The sequence below is a fragment of the Babylonia areolata genome, chromosome 11 (genome assembly GCF_041734735.1).
Source record: "Babylonia areolata isolate BAREFJ2019XMU chromosome 11, ASM4173473v1, whole genome shotgun sequence".
NCBI classification, from domain to species: domain Eukaryota; kingdom Metazoa; phylum Mollusca; class Gastropoda; order Neogastropoda; family Buccinidae; genus Babylonia; species Babylonia areolata.
Genome location: NC_134886.1, coordinates 2,931,349 through 2,948,848, shown reverse-complemented (window position 1 = coordinate 2,948,848; position 17,500 = coordinate 2,931,349). Strand labels below are relative to the sequence as shown.

The following is a 17,500-nucleotide window of genomic DNA, read 5'->3' as shown; positions in this document are numbered from 1 at the left end:
TGCACCGTGCTGTACTGTGCTGTGCTGTGCCGTGCTGTGCTGTGCCATGCTGCACCGTGCTGTACTGTGCTGTGCTGTGCCGTGCTGTGCTGTGCCATGCTGCACCGTGCTGTACTGTGCTGTGCTGTGCTGTGCTGCACTGTGCTGTGCTGTGCTGTGCTGTGCTGTGCCATGCTGCACTGTGCTGTGCCATGCTGCACCGTGCTGTGCCGTGCTGTGCCGTGCTGTGCCGTGCTGCAGCCAAACTGGTGAACCTGCGCAACGAGTGGCTTGTGGTGCTGGCGGTCAGCAACATCCTGTGGCTGGTCCTCATCTCCACACTGGCCGCCCAGGCCTCCCTCACTGTGCTGGGCGCCAACCCCCTGGGTACTGCCTGTCTGTCTGTCTGTCTGTCCTGTCCTGTCTGTCTGTCCTAGCTGTCTGTCCTAGCTGTCTGTCTGTCCTGTCTGTCTGTCCTGTCCTGTCTGTCCTGTCTGTCTGTCTGTCCTATCTGTCCTTTCCTGTCCTGCCTGTCTGTCTGTCCTGTCCTGTCTGTCCTGTCCTGTCCTGTCCTGTCTGTCTGTCCTGTCCTGTCCTGTCTGTCTGTCCTGTCCTGTCCTGTCTGTCTGTCCTTTCCTGTCTGTCCTGTCTGTCTGTCCTGTCCTGTCTGTCTGTCCTTTCCTGTCTGTCCTGTCTGTCCTGTCCTGTCTGTCTGTCCTGTCCTGTCTGTCTGTCCTTTCCTGTCTGTCCTGTCCTGTCTGTCTGTCCTGTCCTGTCCTGTCTGTCTGTCCTTTCCTGTCTGTCCTGTCTGTCCTGTCCTGTCTGTCTGTCCTGTCCTGTCTGTCTGTCCTTTCCTGTCTGTCCTGTCCTGTCTGTCTGTCCTTTCCTGTCTGTCTGTCCTGTCCTGTCCTGTCTGTCTGTCCTTTCCTGTCTGTCCTGTCTGTCCTGTCCTGTCCTGTCTGTCTGTCCTTTCCTGTCTGTCCTGTCTGTCCTGTCCTGTCTGTCCTGTCCTGTCTGACTGTCCTTTCCTGTCTGTCCTGTCTGTCCTGTCCTGTCTGTCTGTCCTGTCCTGTCTGTCTGTCCTTTCCTGTCTGTCCTGTCCTGTCTGTCCTGTCCTGTCTGTCTGTCCTTTCCTGTCTTTCCTGTCCTGTCTGTCTGTCCTTTCCTGTCTGTCTGTCCTGTCCTGTCCTGTCTGTCTGTCCTTTCCTGTCTGTCCTGTCTGTCCTGTCTGTCTGTCCTTTCCTGTCTGTCCTGTCTGTCCTGTCCTGTCTGTCCTGTCCTGTCTGTCTGTCCTTTCCTGTCTGTCCTGTCTGTCCTGTCCTGTCTGTCTGCCCTGTCCTCCCTCACTGTGCTGGGCGCCAACCCCTTGGGTACTCCCTCTGTCTATCTCTCTGTCTTTCTGTCCTGGACAACCCTCGGTTTGTCTGTCTGTCCAAAACAACCTTATGGGAATCAGAGAGAGAGAGAGAGAGAGAGAGAGAGATGCGGGCAGGCAGGCTGGTTTAAAGATAGATATTGATTAACTGACTCACTCATCTTTTCTTTTTTGTTGTTTTTTTTTTTCAGGCCTGGTTTTCGTGGTGATATTCGGTTTCCTGTTCGTCTTGCAGTTCCTGACCATGTTGGTGCACCGTGTGTACACTATGTCTCACTACCTGGCCAGAGCCCCTTACAGGTAAGGAACCTCACTTACGGTGCACCGTGTGTACACCATGTCTCACTACCTGGCCAGAGCCCCTTACAGGTAAGGAACCTCACTTACGGTGCACCGTGTGTACACTGTCTCACTACCTGGCCAGTAGCCCCTTACAGGTAAGGAACCTCACTTACGGTGCACCGTGTGTACACTATGTCTCACTACCTGGCCAGAACCCCTTACAGGTAAGGAACCTCACTTACGGTGCACCGTGTGTACACCATGTCTCACTACCTGGCCAGAACCCCTTACAGGTAAGGAACCTCACTTACGGTGCACCGTGTGTACACCATGTCTCACTACCTGGCCAGTAGCCCCTTACAGGTAAGGAACCTCACTTACGGTGCACCGTGTGTACACCATGTCTCACTACCTGGCCAGTAGCCCCTTACAGGTAAGGAACCTCACTTACGGTGCACCGTGTGTACACTATGTCTCACTACCTGGCCAGTAGCCCCTTACAGGTAAGGAACCTCACTTACGGTGCACCGTGTGTACACCATGTCTCACTACCTGGCCAGTAGCCCCTTACAGGTAAGGAACCTCACTTACGGTGCACCGTGTCTACACCATGTCTCACTACCTGGCCAGAACCCCTTACAGGTAAGGAACCTCACTTACAGCCGTCCAACACTCGCGTGTCTGTATCGGCTCCAAGTTGAAGAATTCGGTTTGCGCAGTGGGTATTAAAACGGCGTTCAATCATCAGTCACTTCATGTCTTAAAACCTCTCTATCTCCCTCTCTCCCTCTCTCTCTCTTTCTCTCTCTCTCACACACACACATGTGGTGCACGTGTGTGTGTGTGTGTGTGTGTGTGTGTGTGTGTGTGTGTGTGTTCTTGCACACGAGCACTCGCGTTTGGGAGAGGGAGTGAGGGGCTGGGGTGGGGGTGGGGGGGGCAGGGAGTGGGAGGAGAAGAATAAACAGCTCAGTGTAAAAGGCAGGTAGGGCAAGGTCTTAAAGAACACAAACTAGATCATTTTTCATGAATACCGTCGTTAATAAAGAATTTGTCTTGTCTTATCTGAACCATGCAGTTCTGATTCCAATACGTTGTGCACGTACGTATGCAAAAAGGTCTGCATGGGTGCGTGCGTATGAGTGGATGCGCGCGTGTGTGTGTGTGTGTGTGTGTGTGTTTGAAGTTGTGTGTAGGTGTGTGTGGGTAACTGTGTGTATCAGTATATGTGTTTGTGTTTCAAATTGTGGCAAGATTTTTGTTTCATTGGGCTTGCGTTGCAACGACACTGTAATGTGTGATTTTGTATGCCAAACTTTACTGTCCTGAATATAATCTGTATGTGTCACAGACTACAACACACTGAATTTCTCTAACCGAGATTCTAAAACTAACTCTGATCCTGATTTTGATTATGATTCTGGCTCTGGTTCTAATTCTGATTCCGGTTCTGGTTCTAAATTCTGATACTGGTTATGGTCCCGGCTTCAATTCTGATTCTGGTTTTGGTTCTGGTTCAGGTTCTGATCCTGATTCTGATTCTGGTTCTGACTCTGACTCTGCACAGGTGCGGACAGCCCATGCAGACGTCGTGGTCGATGTCCGGCGGAGCGGACTTCGAGGACACCGTAGACAACATGGCCAGGCAGCAGGCAGAGCGAGACAACCAGCGAGCGTTGACGAGAGCGAAAGAAAAGCAAAAGAAAATCAGGGCGGCGGAGCGGAGGTCCGCAGTGGCCACAAATCTGGTGTGACAACAGGACGTTCTGCCAGAACCTCGAGGGGCAAGAATCAAGAATCTAGAAGATTTAATCCTTTGAACCATATCGGGACATGCAGGATATATAGTATCGTTGTTGTTTTTTTAATCCTATCGGGGAATGGGTGATACACGGGACATGGAGGATATATAGTTTCCCTTTAATCCTATTGGGGCATGGAAGATATATAGTATCCCTTTAATCCTATTGGGGCATGGAGGATATATAGTATCCCTTTAATCCTATTGGGGCATGGAGGATATATAGTATCCCTTTAATCCTATTGGGGCATGGAGGATATATAGTATCCCTTTAATCCTATTAGGGCATGGAGGATATATAGTATCCCTTTAATCCTATTGGGGCATGGAGGATATATAGTATCTCTTTAATCCTGTTGGGGCATGGAGGATATATAGTATCCCTTTAATCCTGTTGGAGCATGGAGGACATACAGTATCCATTTAATCTTACTGGGGCATGGAGGATGTAAAGTAACGTCATTGTACCATTACACAGCAAAATTCCAATGTGAACTGAGACGAAAACAAGGACACTGATGATACGAACAGATGAAAAGCGATCATGTTATCTTGTGATCTTTTACCGTTCCTGAGACTCTCGTCTTTGCCTTCAACAAACTGTAGAAATAAAAAACAACAACAACAACAACAGCAAAACAAAAACAAAAACAAAAAACCCCAAAAAATCGGATTAAAATATACTGGAATGAACTCATTTAAAAAATCTGCAAATTTTGGGCATTATTCAATAAAAAAAAAGAAAAAAGAAAGAAAAGAAATATGTCTCCAGTCACAACCATATCACAGTTACACACACACACGCACACTTATCAGCAGAACCCTGTACTTTATACATTTCTGTGTGGAGGTGATAACACAAAGGTAACTACTGCTGAGTCTGTAAAAATGGAGAAAATCCATAGAAAACCAGTTCAAACTGTGGATTGTAAAATAAGACTCACTTTGACCAGAACACACACACACACACACACACTAAGTGCACGCACTAACGTTTTAAACCAGAGGCCTGGTCCTCGGGGACTGTGCCAGGTGGACATGGCAGTGGAGGCACAGGGAAAGATCAAAGAGAAGATATGAGCAATTTTCAGCGAAAAGAAAGCAAAGACAGGCAGAGATGCGAGTACTGATCAGACGTTGGACATTTCGAGGAAGGGGTGATAGGTGGTGTGAACAGAAGGGTCCATAGTGAGGGGTGATAGGTGGTGTGAACAGAAGAAGGGTCCAGAGTGAGGGGTGACAGGTGGTGTGAACAGAAGAAGGGTCCAGAGTGAGGGGTGACAGGTGGTGTGAACAGAAGAAGTGTCCATAGTGAGGGGTGACAGGTGGTGTGAACAGAAGGGTCCAGAGTGAGGGGTGACAGGTGGTGTGAACAGAAGGGTCCAGAGTGAGGGGTGACAGGTGGTGTGAACAGAAGAAGGGTCCATAGTGAGGGGTGACAGGTGGTGTGAACAGAAGAAGTGTACATAGTGAGGGGTGACAGGTGGTGTGAACAGAAGGGTCCAGAGTGAGGGGTGACAGGTGGTGTGAACAGAAGTGTCCAGAGTGAGGGGTGACAGGTGGTGTGAACAGAAGACAGGTGGTGTGAACAGAAGGGTCCAGAGTGAGGGGTGACAGGTGGTGTGAACAGAAGGGTCCAGAGTGAGGGGTGACAGGTGGTGTGAAACAGAAGGGTCCAGAGTGAGGGGTGACAGGTGGTGTGAACAGAAGGGTCCAGAGTGAGGGGTGACAGGTGGTGTGAACAGAAGTGTCCATAGTGAGGGGTGACAGGTGGTGTGAACAGAAGGGTCCATAGTGAGGGGTGACAGGTGGTGTGAACAGAAGGGTCCATAGTGAGGGGTGACAGGTGGTGTGAACAGAAGAGGGTCCAGAGTGAGGGGTGACAGGTGGTGTGAACAGAAGAAGGGTCCATAGTGAGGGGTGACAGGTGGTGTGAACAGAAGAAGGGTCCAGAGTGAGGGGTGACAGGTGGTGTGAACAGAAGAAGGGTCCAGAGTGAGGGGTGACAGGTGGTGTGAACAGAAGAAGGGTCCATAGTGAGGGGTGACAGGTGGTGTGAACAGAAGAAGGGTCCAGAGTGAGGGGTGACAGGCGGTGTGAACAGAAGAGGTCCATAGTGAGGGGTGACAGGTGGTGTGAACAGAAGTGTCCAGAGTGAGGGGTGACAGGTGGTGTGAACAGAAGGGTCCAGAGTGAGGGGTGACAGGTGGTGTGAACAGAAGAAGGGTCCAGAGTGAGGGGTGACAGGTGGTGTGAACAGAAGGGTCCAGAGTGAGGGGTGACAGGTGGTGTGAACAGAAGAAGGGTCCATAGTGAGGGGTGACAGGTGGTGTGAACAGAAGAAGGGTCCAGAGTGAGGGGTGACAGGTGGTGTGAACAGAAGGGTCCATAGTGAGGGGTGACAGGTGGTGTGAACAGAAGGGTCCAGAGTGAGGGGTGACAGGTGGTGTGAACAGAAGAAGGGTCCAGAGTGAGGGGTGACAGCATGTCGCCCAGAGACTGCACACAACTGATGGGACACTTCGTCTCTGGATGACTGGACAACAGGAAACAGAAAACATGTTGAAAAAGAAATCAGAAAAATGCGTCTCTGGAATACAAAACAGTGGTAAAAGAAATCACTTGGGAGTTGTATAGAAGCTGCCAAAGGGATGCCAGTTGTACATAGAATATTTAAAATATGTATTTGTTGTTATTGTTTTTGTACTTGCTTTTGTTTCACAAATGGGGCATATTAAACAAAAAGGCAGAAAAACGTACTATAAATCTATTGTGTAAATGAAATTACACATGCGTTGATAGTTGTTTATGAAAATAGATCTATAACATGGGAAATTAATATGCTCAGTATCCAACGTAATGTGTAAAAAAAAAAAATATGTACCTTTGCCACAAAGCGACAGATGATCAAAATTTCTGTATTATATTTCCAGATATGGGCGACTTTCTTGTGAGGTACTCACATATGAGGTGATATTTGACTCACTTGTGTAAACAAAGTGAGTCTATGTTTTAACCCGGTATTCGGTTGTCTGTCTGTGTGTATGTGTGTGTGTGTGTGTGTGTGTGTGTGTGTGTGTGTGTGTGTGTGTGTGTCCGTAGTAAACTTTAACATTGACATTTTCTCTGCAAATACTTTGTCAGTTGACACCAAATTAGGCATAAAAATAGGAAAAATTCAGTTCTTTCCAATCATCTTGTTTAAAACAATATTGCACCTCTGGGATGGGCACAAAAAAATAAAAAAGAAGCCTAATTATATGCAAACTGCATTTACTGTTATATTTATATTTTTTGTATTCTCTAAACTTGGCACTTTGACCTCTTATTCTGACACAACAACAAGAGGAGTCATTATTATTATTATTTGTTCAAACAGAAACTTCTTTTGCTTAGCATGGAATTTATATTTATTTTGCAAGCGTTTTGGTGCAGCTAGTAAAAAAGGGAAATTACTCTGTAATTAATGCTAGGGGACTTAATTTATCACAGGTGAGTCTTGAAGGCCTTGCCTCTCTTGTTTCTTCTTTGTTTTTGACAGCGTGTGGAACTTTAAAACATTTCGGCAGATTCTGTGTTTGCTTCTTGCCTGTTGTGTAGGACGTTCTGACACCAGAGTAAAAGATCAGATATAGAACTGTCTAGTGACTCATTTCTTCATTAAACATCAATATCAGAGAGTATCTTGGTAGTCCACAGTAGTTCGAAGACGATGCGGACTGTGTTCTCAAAGATGGGAGCACGAGTGGAAAAAAACCCAGACAATATTCCTGTGCTTTCTTAACTCACTCAGTCCGGCCAGTCCTCTCTTCTCCTCTACACAGACCCCTCGGATGTCCAGTGGGTGTCTCAATGACCCAACCTTTAGCTTCCGTCGTCAGAATTGTGGTATTCTTTGTCAACATTCACCTCTTCAGTATAAGAGCCTTCCGCTTGCAATATTTTGATGGTGGTAATTGGGGTGAAACGCTGTTAACGTCTTCTCTTTCGCCGTTCGTATGGAGAGAGTTAAAACGTGATTTCCAACTTTGCATATCAAATCCAAAACTGATTCTACAAACCTGTGACGCCCCTCGTTGCTTGTTTAGATTTCTGCGGCTTGTTCGGTATGACGTGGTATTACGACGATGTGGTATCTGGTGGGCTTTGGGACCATGGGTTCCCACAGCGGGTTTGCTGAGAGCGTTTTTTCTGCAGCGTGTCAGCAACGATTTGCTGTTTGTTGGTGCACAGCGTGACTCCCGCTGTGTGTTGTTTGATGCTGGGTGTCCTGGAGATACAGCATGTGGACGACACCGATATTGATGCTGTGTAAAGTGTTTGGTTTTATACCATTTTATGTATCTTTGTTTGATAACATTTCATTTCTTCATTTTAGATTAGTTTATCTTATGTTAATCTATTTTTTCTCTTCTCTTATTTTATCTTCGTTTCGTTTCGATGTTGTTGTTTTTTTTTGTTAGGGGTCACTTTTAACGATCTTGGTTTTTGCATGCTTTCACAATGTAAAAAGTTTGGAATTCAGTGTAACTTAATCTTGCGCGCACACACACACACACACACACACACACACACACACACACACACACGCTACACAGATTTGAGGTCTTAATGTGGCTTTGTAATGTGATTTAATTCAATGATTCCAGAACTTAATATATCTGAAACACGTCTGTTACGATTGAGATTATTTTTCGATTCGATCCTGCGCATATTGTTCGGATGGATGTGTCTTGTTAGCTGTGTTGGTTCATGGATACCATGGATATTTTTTACGTCAGACATTGTTTGTTAGCTCTGCTACCACTTGACCATAACATCATTGTAATTCCACCCATGACAATGCCATGCCAACACTCAGCATATATCACAGACTGACATAAGTTAACAGACGGGCCAACAGCAAAGTGAGAGCTGTATTATCAATGGTTTCTCCGTTGCATAGGGAAATGATTTAAAGCTTAGTCTTTTGTGAATGACTATGACTCTCAAACTAGCAGGAAAGATTGCACTGGCTCTTAGTGCTGCAGCCTTGTGGGCTAGTTGGCCTTTAGGAACCATTCCAACGCTGACTGTCCTAAAACCCTCTTGGTCGAGAGAGTGGGGATGTACTTGGGCAAGGCTCTCTCTCTACTGGAATCAAATTCTATCCCAGATAGTCGGGACAGCAGTTGCCTCCTCTACTGTTCTGATAGTCATAGTCGGATACGACTGACTGTCATACAGTTCACAAGACACCCCACCTCATCACCTGAAACTGTCAGTAGAAGACACTATTTCTGTCAAACATAAGCGTCAGTAGTGGGTGTACTTATCATAGACATAGAGATGGGAAGAAGAGGATAAGCATCTCGAGTATTCCATGGATGTCAAGTCCAATTCGCTCACGTTCCATCGGTCAGTCGCGATTTTTTTTTCTTTTTTCTTTTTTTGCTTGTGTCCGCCCAGGAAGACAAGGTGAGATCTACTTCACACTTCCTCTCCTTCGTTTGTGGGCTGCAACTCCCACGTTCACTCGTATGTACACGAGTGGACTTTTACGTGTATGACCGTTTTTACCCCTCCATGTTGGCAGCCGTACTCCGTTTTGGGGGGGTCTACTTCACACAACAATGCCTGGTCAAATTGTGTTCATCAGCCGAAGGTTTAGCTTTCCGTAGAAAGAAAAAGATAAGGAAACAAACATTAAAGTTAAACACAAATAAGAGGAAGATCAGAGAAAAATGGAGAAAGAAAGAAAGATAAAGGGAAGACCGAAAGAGAACAGACAACTTGACAGACTGGCAAAAAGCAAGAAATAATGAAATCTAAATGGATAGATTTTTTTAATCGAAATAATCATCTTCTCGTTATCACATTTCTCAAACTTACTGACTTTGAGGACTGAGAACATAGAAAGCAACAACCGAACCTTCATCAGCAATTCTTAACGTAGGGATCATGGATCAAAGTAAAGGGCGGGCTGGAACTGTGTCGGTCGGGGTTTATTCCCGGGGACCGCTTCGCTAGCCGGTGAGATCTCGCCTAGATACTGCGGAATAAAGGTTCTTTTTTGGGGGGGATAAGATTGTCCTTTTTTTTCTGCAGATCCCCCAATTAGTGACAGAATACTCAACAAATGATTGTGGTCACTTCATGGAAGGAAGGAAAGGCAGGGTTCGACAAAACCAACAGTGTGTAAAGATGAGATGTGTATCCTCTCCTCCATATCTATGTCCCTATTCAGTAAATTCAAATAATATCAAAGTGCAGAAGTCAGTTAAACAGGGGAAAGCTGCAATTTGTTAATTACGACAGTTTCTCTTTTTTTTTGCATTAAAAGATGTTTCAGTGAGAGCAAAAATTAATTGAGAATGTCAGCTGGATTAGTGCAATGTGTATGTCTGATGGGGAATGCACTGTTGTGCATTGATTCTACTTTTCATTACTTGCTGCATTCTGTTGCATTACAGTCACTGTCTTTCACTGCACTGCACAACATCATTTTGTGTTGCTTTGCTTCGCGCAGTTTTGTGTCTTGATATTTTTCCTTGCAACCTTTTTTTTTCAGGGTCAGCTTCCTTTATGCTTTGGAATTCTCTTGCGTCAACCAGGGTGGGATTGAACTCTTTTTTTTTTTTTTTTGTATGTGATTATTGATACCTGTCTGCCTTCCATCTGAATTCGATTATTTGGTGTAGGCGTAAAAAAAGCAGCGGTATACCGTCTGTGGGTGCATGTATTGAGCGACCATCTTACGTGATAATCATCTATGGCAAATGATCAAAACTGTTGGTTCCGCAAACAGGTGGTCAGTGTGTATTACTGACGGTTTTATGGTGTGTTCAGTTGACTGGTTCTGTCATGCTCTTCGTCTTATCATTCCTGATGCATCTCAGTTCCTCACCACATTCCCTTCCCTTTTGTTGAAAAATATGTTTTAGCAATTTTCTTCCCGAACAATAGCGCGTGTTAATATATTGTTCTGCATGTAAACGCAAAAATGAATTTTTTAAAAGTTTGAAAAAACAACATACACACACACACACACACACACACACACACACACACACACACACATACATATATATATATATATATATATATATATATATATATATATATATATATATTGATATTCTGCTTATTATGTGTGAAATATATTTTCAGAATTGTTTATATAACGCATCATCCAAAGCTTGATGAAAGCAATGCTGAAGGTCGTGATTTTACAATGCTTTTTGTACAGAAAGTTGACATTTATGCCAGGCCAATGCCAAGAACGGCTTCCTTATGATATTATTTTATGATTCTTTAGCAGTCGTATGAGTACGCTCACTATCATGTACGCGCGCGCGCGCGTATGTGTGTGTGTGAGAAAGAGAGTTCGTGCGCATGATCGCACATGTCTGTGTCTGTAAGTCAGTTTACATGACAGAGAAGATATGTCATGCATACATTTGCACGAGGCGAGAGGTTTTTCTTTATTTTTTTGTATACAATTTCCTTTTTTTATCATCATATTGCTGACTGATTCATAACCGTGTATTCTTGTTCCGATTTATTGTTCAAGCGAAATCCAGTAACTGTATTTACCATTGATTTTGCTTTTTATTTTATATGCTGTCATACATTTGTAAAATTCCAAAACTGACTTCAGTTTTTATGTGGAAAGCGTATGCATGCGCTTAGTGTGAGTGAGTGAGCAGCTTGGGCGTGATCGCGCGCGCGCGCACGCACACACACACACACACACACACACACACACACACACACACACACGGCGTTTCAAAGAAAGACAACAAAAGACACAGGGACGCGCGCGCGCGTGTGAGCATGTCATTCTCTCTCTCTCTCTCTCTCTCTCTCTCTCTCTCTCTCTCCACTTCATTCTTATTATCTCTCATTCACGTTTACTTACGGTAAAAGTTTATTTCTATATCAGTTGGTAATAGCATGTACTGTATTGTATTGTTGTTGTTTTTTTGTGTGTGTTTGTTTTTCGGTTTTTGTTGTTGGTGGTGGTGTTTTTTTGTTGTTGTTTTTCGTCACAACATATAGTGTGAAATTCGGGAAACTCTCCCAAGGGGGTGGATACGTCGCTTACAGAGAGAGCGCCACCCTTTCTTCTTCTTGTTTTTTTTTTCAGCCTATGAGTGTATTTGCTTTCCTATCAAAGTGCATTTTGCCAGGGACAACCCTACTGTTGCCATGTTTTTTTTGTTTTTTGGGGTTTTTTTGTTTGTTTTTGGTTTTTGGTATTTACGTGAGCTAAGTGCAGTCTGCACACGGAACTCGGTTTATCGTCTCAATGGATTGACTAGCGTTCAGACCACCTCTTAAAGCCTAGTCAGCAGAGGGCGAGCGTGGGATTCGAACCTGTGCGCTCAGAATCTCTCGCTTCCTGTGCGGAAGGTTCCCGCTGGGCCAGATCTCGGTGGTAAGTCACAGGCAAAGAGACAGACATGGACAGAGAAAGAGGTGGTGTGTGTGTGTGGTGGGGGTGGGGGGGGGGGTTGAGAGGGTCACAGAGAAAGGGACAGACACTACTTGAGAAAGAGAAAGGTGTGTAAGTGTGTGTGTGTGGGGGGGGGGGGGGGGGGGTAGTCACATTGAGACAGACAGATATAAGGACAGATACAGACGGACGGGCAGACAGACAGACGAACAGACTGACATGCACCCAGCCACTTCACACATAAATAGGCCTCAGCTTTCTCCCATTAACAATTCTGGCAGCTGGCACAGTCTGTCAGCCAGCGAGCCAGTTCACGACAGTGCCGCCAATGCCTGTGTGGCTTGTTTACTTGTTTATAACCCCCACTGGTGGTTTTATCCCGGGGGCAAATCTGGATAGCTTCGTGATATCAATCAACCCTGTGGTCTCATTTGAACAGCCTGGAGAGTTCTCCGGGGGGTAATCTTCAACTGGTCAAATGTGCCTCCTAGTACTCTCCCACTCCCTTCTCTCGTAGCGGCCGATGATGATGATGATGATGATGATGATGACATGGATACTTATGTAGCGTCTATCATCAGTCAGAGACCAAGCTCTAACCGCGTTACAAACATGGAGTCATTTGCACAACAGGCTCCCTACCTGGGCATAGCCGACTGACTGCTGCCATTTGGGTGCTGATCATTCGTTTCCTGTGTCATTCAATCAGGTTTCAGACGCGCGCGCGCACACACACACACACACACACACGTATGTATATATATATACTCCGTGTGTGTGTGTGTGTGTGTGTGTGTGTGTGACCGTTTACATGTATCATCATTTTTGTTCCTTTGCCCCGCTGTGTAGGCAGCCATACTCCGTATTCGACAGTGTGCATGCTGGGTATGCTCTTGCTTCCATAACCCACCGATGAGTAACAGGATCTTTAACGTGCGATTTTGATCTTTTGCTTGCGTGTACACGCGAAGGAGGGTCAGGCACTAACAGATCTGCACATATGTGGAGTGATGGCCTAGAGGTAACGCGTCCACCTAGGAAACGAGAGAATATGAGCGCGCTGGTTCGAATCACGGCTCAGCCACCGATATTTTCTCTCCCTCCACTAGACCTTGAGTGGTGGTCTGGACGCTAGTCATTCGGATGAGACGATAAACCGAGGTCCCGTGTGCAGCATGCACTTAGCGCACGTAAAAGAACCCACGGCAACAAAAGGATTGTTCCTGGCAAAATTCTGTAGAAAAATCCACTTCGATAGGAAAAGCAAATAAAACCGCACGCAGGAAAAAATACCCCCAAAAATGGGTGGCGCTGTAGTGTAGCGACGTGCTCTCCCTGGGGAGAGCAGCCCGAATTTCACACAGAGAAATCTGCTGTGATAAAAAGAAATACAAATACAAATATGTTGACCTGGGAGAGCGTAACAAATCTCCACCTCTTACCCACCAGACCGGGGGATCGAACTCAGGAAAGTCGAGCAATAATCCAGCGCTCTAACCACCATGTGACCACTGCACCCGGGGGGGTCATTCTAAGCAGCTTGAAATGACTGACCCCTGGGGGATAAATGTTGCCCAGTCAGAATCAGTGCTGTCTGTTGAATAAAGCAGAACACCACTACTTGAAGTGACAATGGAGAGGGTTGGTTCGTCAAGTCCAGCCCAGAACGACCATTCGTACTTTTCCATTAGCTTAGCTGATTAAACCCGTAGAAAAAAATTGTGTGTGTTGGGTGTTTGGGGGGGCGGGGGGGGGGGGGGAATTCCAACTGAGGGAGGTGGGGTGGGGGTGGGGAGGATCTTGACTAGCCACAAATGACCCCAGGGGTCACCCGAGTCTAACCCAGAAAGATCCCGGGGTAAAAATCCATTAGGGTGTAGTTTTAGGCTGTTACACGGGCCGTGCTGCCTGCTGAAGCACATGACGAAGGAACGAAGAACTCTTCCACCGTGCGTTCTCTCATGAACAGTCTGTTCTCTTCGGCCGGCAAAACATGTGCATCCTGTTTTCCTGGTAATGTAACGGTCCGTTAACAGTGATGATTCGTCTTTCTTTGAATGTCTTTCTGTATCTATCTGTGTCTCTCTCTGTCTCTCTGTCCTGGTCCACGTCTCCTCCATCTGTCTGTCTGCCTATGTCTCTGTGCCTGCGTCTGTCTCTGTATCTTTCTGTTTGTCTCTTTCTCTGTCTCTGTCTCTATCTATCTATCTATCTAACTATCTATCTATCTCACCCAGTTACAGTTTCTCAAGGAAGTGTCACTGATTTCAGACAAATCCATGATACACTGCACCTTATGCCTGACAGTTGTGTAACTCAACACGAAAGTCAGGACATGAGTGCATGCCGCATATACGATGTGTGTGTGTGTGCGTGTGTGTGTGTGTGTCGTGTGTGTGTGTGTGTGTGTGTGTGTGTGTGTGTGTGTGTGTGCCTATCAGATGTATTTATTGGATTTCTTATTCAGAATTTTAGCAGGGGACGACAACACTTACGTTGCCACACTCAAGTTGTTTGTTGCTCAGTGTTGTTTGTTGAGGAGGAAGGTGGCAGAATGGTTAGGACGCTCAGCTGCCAATACAGAGAGTCCGTGAGGGTGTGGGTTCGAATCCCGCTCTCGCCCTTTCTCCTAAGTTTGACTGGAAAATCAAACTGAGCGTCTAGTCTTTCGGATGAGACGATAAACCGAGGTCCCGTGTGCAGCACGCACTTGGCGCACTGAAAAAGAACCCATGGCAACGAGAGTGTTGTCCTCTGGCGAAATTACGTAAAATGAAATCCACTTTCATAGGTACACAAATATGTAAGCATGCACTCAAGGCCTGACTAAGCGCGTTGGGTTATGCTGCTGGTCAGGCATCTGCTCAACAGATGTGGTGCGCCAAGTCAGTGATGTATGCGGGACCTCGGTTTATCGAATGGTTAGTCGCTCAGTTTGGTTTTTCAGTCGAACTTGGAAGAAACTGCTAGACCGGTGTTACTGGTGGTCTCCATCCTCTTATATGGATGTGAGACATGGACACTGATGGCAGAAACAGAAAGAAGTATCCAAGCATTCGAAACCAAGAGCTTGAGGAGACTACTACACATCTCCTACAAGGAGCACAAGACCATGACTATGTGCGGAACCTGGTCAGCAACCTTGTTAGGCCCCAAGAACCACTGCTGGTGACTGTCAAACGACGGAAGATGGCATGGTTTGGTCACGTCATACGACATAACACCCTCTCCAAAACCATCCTGCAAGGGACTGTAGAGGGAGGGCACAGACGGGGGCGGCAGAGAAAGAGCTGGTCCGACAACGTCAAGGAATGGACCAAAATGACGATGCCAGATCTCCTCACGACAGCTGCCAACAGAACGGCGTGGCGAGCTATGACATCTTCCTTATGTCCCCCCAACGACCCCAGCGGTCGAGGGAATGAGTGAGTGAGTGAGTGAGTGAGTGCTAGACCGGGATTCGAACCCAGACCCTCACAAACTGACTTAGCATATAAGCGTCTTAGACTTTCTGTCGCCTTGCATGCCAGAACTCTAGTATTGGTTTTGAAATATCCCCCACCCCCACCCCTATCTGTTTCCGCCCCTCCCCCTCCCCTCTCTTTTTTGAAAGTAGCGATTCAGATGATAATGTCATGAGAGTTACCGTTATGAGAAAAAAGAAAAGAGAGAGAGAGAGAGAGAGAGAGAGAGAGAGAGAGAGAGAGAAAGAAAGAAAGCTGGTATTTGACTTGAATCTTTTTTCTTCTTCTTCTCTTTTCTTTCTTTGAAAAATAAACTACACAGACAGCATTAAAAATCATTAATCAGTGAGGGTTTTTTAGCATCATGAAGGATTTCAGATAAAATCTTGACACAACGGAAACTATTACCAGGGTAATTTCGATGGTGGGTGCTTCAAAGCGGTGAGCGCCGGTGCGGGGAAAGCAGCGTAGTATAGACAGGGGGTGTCGTTTTTTGGATGTTTCCACCGCTGCTTGCACAGTGCCAACATCTTGTAAGTGGATCGCGGTGCAAATTGAGAACAGTCGACACTCAGGCCATAGCTGGCTGCAACAAACGGGGTCAGTGGAAAATGAGAGGTTGTTTCCCTTTCTCCCTTCTTCAACGTCCCTCCGCTCTTCCAGTCCCGCCCCCTCTCTTCTCTCTCTGTCGTTCTTCTGCATAGTTCGAATGAATGTGATTCCACCTGACTTTTCTTCTTCTTCTTCTTCTTCTTCTTCATCTTCTTCTCTCCTCTCTCCTCCTCCTCCTCTCTCTCTCCTCCTCCCCTCTCTCTTCTTCTTCTTCTTCTTCTTCTCCTCCTCCCCCTTCTTCTTCTTCTTCTTCTTCTTCTTCTTCTTCTTCTTCTTCTTCTTCTTCTTCTTCTTCTCCCCCTTCTTCTTCTTCTCCAGAGAGCACAAGCTATGGCTGGAGTACAGACTGACAGATGGTGGAAAACGACAGGTAGCGAGCAGCATGGCAGAGGCACGCGGAAAACCCCCAGCTAGTTACACAGCATCTCTGGGCCTCCTGAAGCACCCATCCCTGTGTGCAGAAAACAGCAGTGGGACAGAGAAAAGAGAGCAGATAGCGCATCGTGTGAGCAAAGCACTCACAAGCGGAGAGCTTTGCTGATGTTGCATTCATCAAATAAAGGTCGTTTGTCACCTGCTCGGTCAACCCAGTTCAATCGATCGAACTTTTCGTGTAACAGAACTGAGTACAGAGATTAACTGACTCCTAAAATTTGTTGCGACAGGTGACTGAATATCCATGTTGTTTGGGTTTATGAAAGAAACAGCGCACATACACAGAAGAGAAAAAAAAAGTGTTGAGCCCAGATGTGTCGGTTGGAAGAAGTCCATAAAGGTGTCTGTTAAGCTTCGGGGCAAACCACACAGCAGAGAAATCGTTTTGTTTGTATTTCATTTTTATTGGGAATCCAGTCCATGTGAATGATCCGCCCTGCTTGCAGTTCTGTGAATGAAATAATTCTACTCTTGCTACACAATAACTTCTTACTATAGATATTTCTTCGTGTTAGTAGTGAGCTGAGTTAATTTTAAAAGGGGGAAAAACTTGGCTTTGTCATTTTCCAAGGGAAAAAACTACATTTGTTGCTTGTTTTCTTGAAATAGTGACGTAGCTATTTTGAATCAGGAATCAGTGGCGTTGCTTTGACGTTACTATCCAGAGTTTGAAAAGTTTGCCATATATTGTGTGGTTACTTTGGAGTTTCGCACTGAGAAAAGAAAACCTCTTGATTTTCTCCGAACTGTGTTGGAGGAGTGAGGAGAATGGGAAGCGAGGAGGAAACCACCATGGAGACTGTGGTCATTGTTCGACCCATCAAGGTATGTTGCTTTGATGGTTTTTTTATATACTTTTTTGCATTCATTATCAGTTGTTTCGCTTGTTAGATTAACAACCTTTCTTATACGAAGTCCATTGAGTAATTTTCTGTAATTTAGATTTTTTTTTTTTTTCATTTCAACCTTCCCCTTTCCTCCTTTGCCCGGTTTCCCCAAACTCACCATTCCTCCTCCTCTCCCTCCTCTTCTACACGATGATACTCAAATGTATACATTACTACTCTAACAAAATGTCTTCAGTCACCGATATGTGTGACGGGACATTGAACAAA

The 17,500-nt window shown here is 45.8% G+C and overlaps 2 protein-coding genes and 1 long non-coding RNA gene across 5 annotated transcripts in view; all 3 read left to right on the top strand.

The window, feature by feature from the left end:
- Positions 1-3,820, top strand: part of LOC143287463 (uncharacterized) — a 46,830-nt gene extending 43,010 nt beyond the window's left edge. For both annotated transcript variants that reach the window (XM_076595466.1, XM_076595465.1), the window contains exons 25-27: positions 241-366; positions 1,546-1,654; positions 3,204-3,820. In XM_076595466.1, coding sequence (XP_076451581.1) covers positions 241-366; positions 1,546-1,654; positions 3,204-3,390 — 422 coding nt within the window. In that variant the 3' untranslated portion in view covers positions 3,391-3,820. The remainder of the gene's footprint in view (positions 1-240; positions 367-1,545; positions 1,655-3,203) is intronic.
- A 1,820-nt stretch (positions 3,821-5,640) lies between these two features.
- Positions 5,641-7,176, top strand: LOC143287462 (uncharacterized). Of its 2 annotated transcripts, none has more exons than XR_013055965.1 (2): positions 5,641-5,684; positions 5,881-7,176. It is a non-coding gene; the product is annotated as an uncharacterized LOC143287462 (long non-coding RNA). The 2 variants fall into 2 exon arrangements; XR_013055966.1 differs by lacking the exon at positions 5,641-5,684 and adding an exon at positions 5,723-5,804.
- A 9,216-nt stretch (positions 7,177-16,392) lies between these two features.
- Positions 16,393-17,500, top strand: part of LOC143287271 (transmembrane protein 47-like) — a 12,206-nt gene continuing 11,098 nt past the window's right edge. Inside the window, exon 1 of the mRNA XM_076595218.1 lies at positions 16,393-17,210. Coding sequence (XP_076451333.1) covers positions 17,154-17,210 — 57 coding nt within the window. The 5' untranslated portion in view covers positions 16,393-17,153. The remainder of the gene's footprint in view (positions 17,211-17,500) is intronic.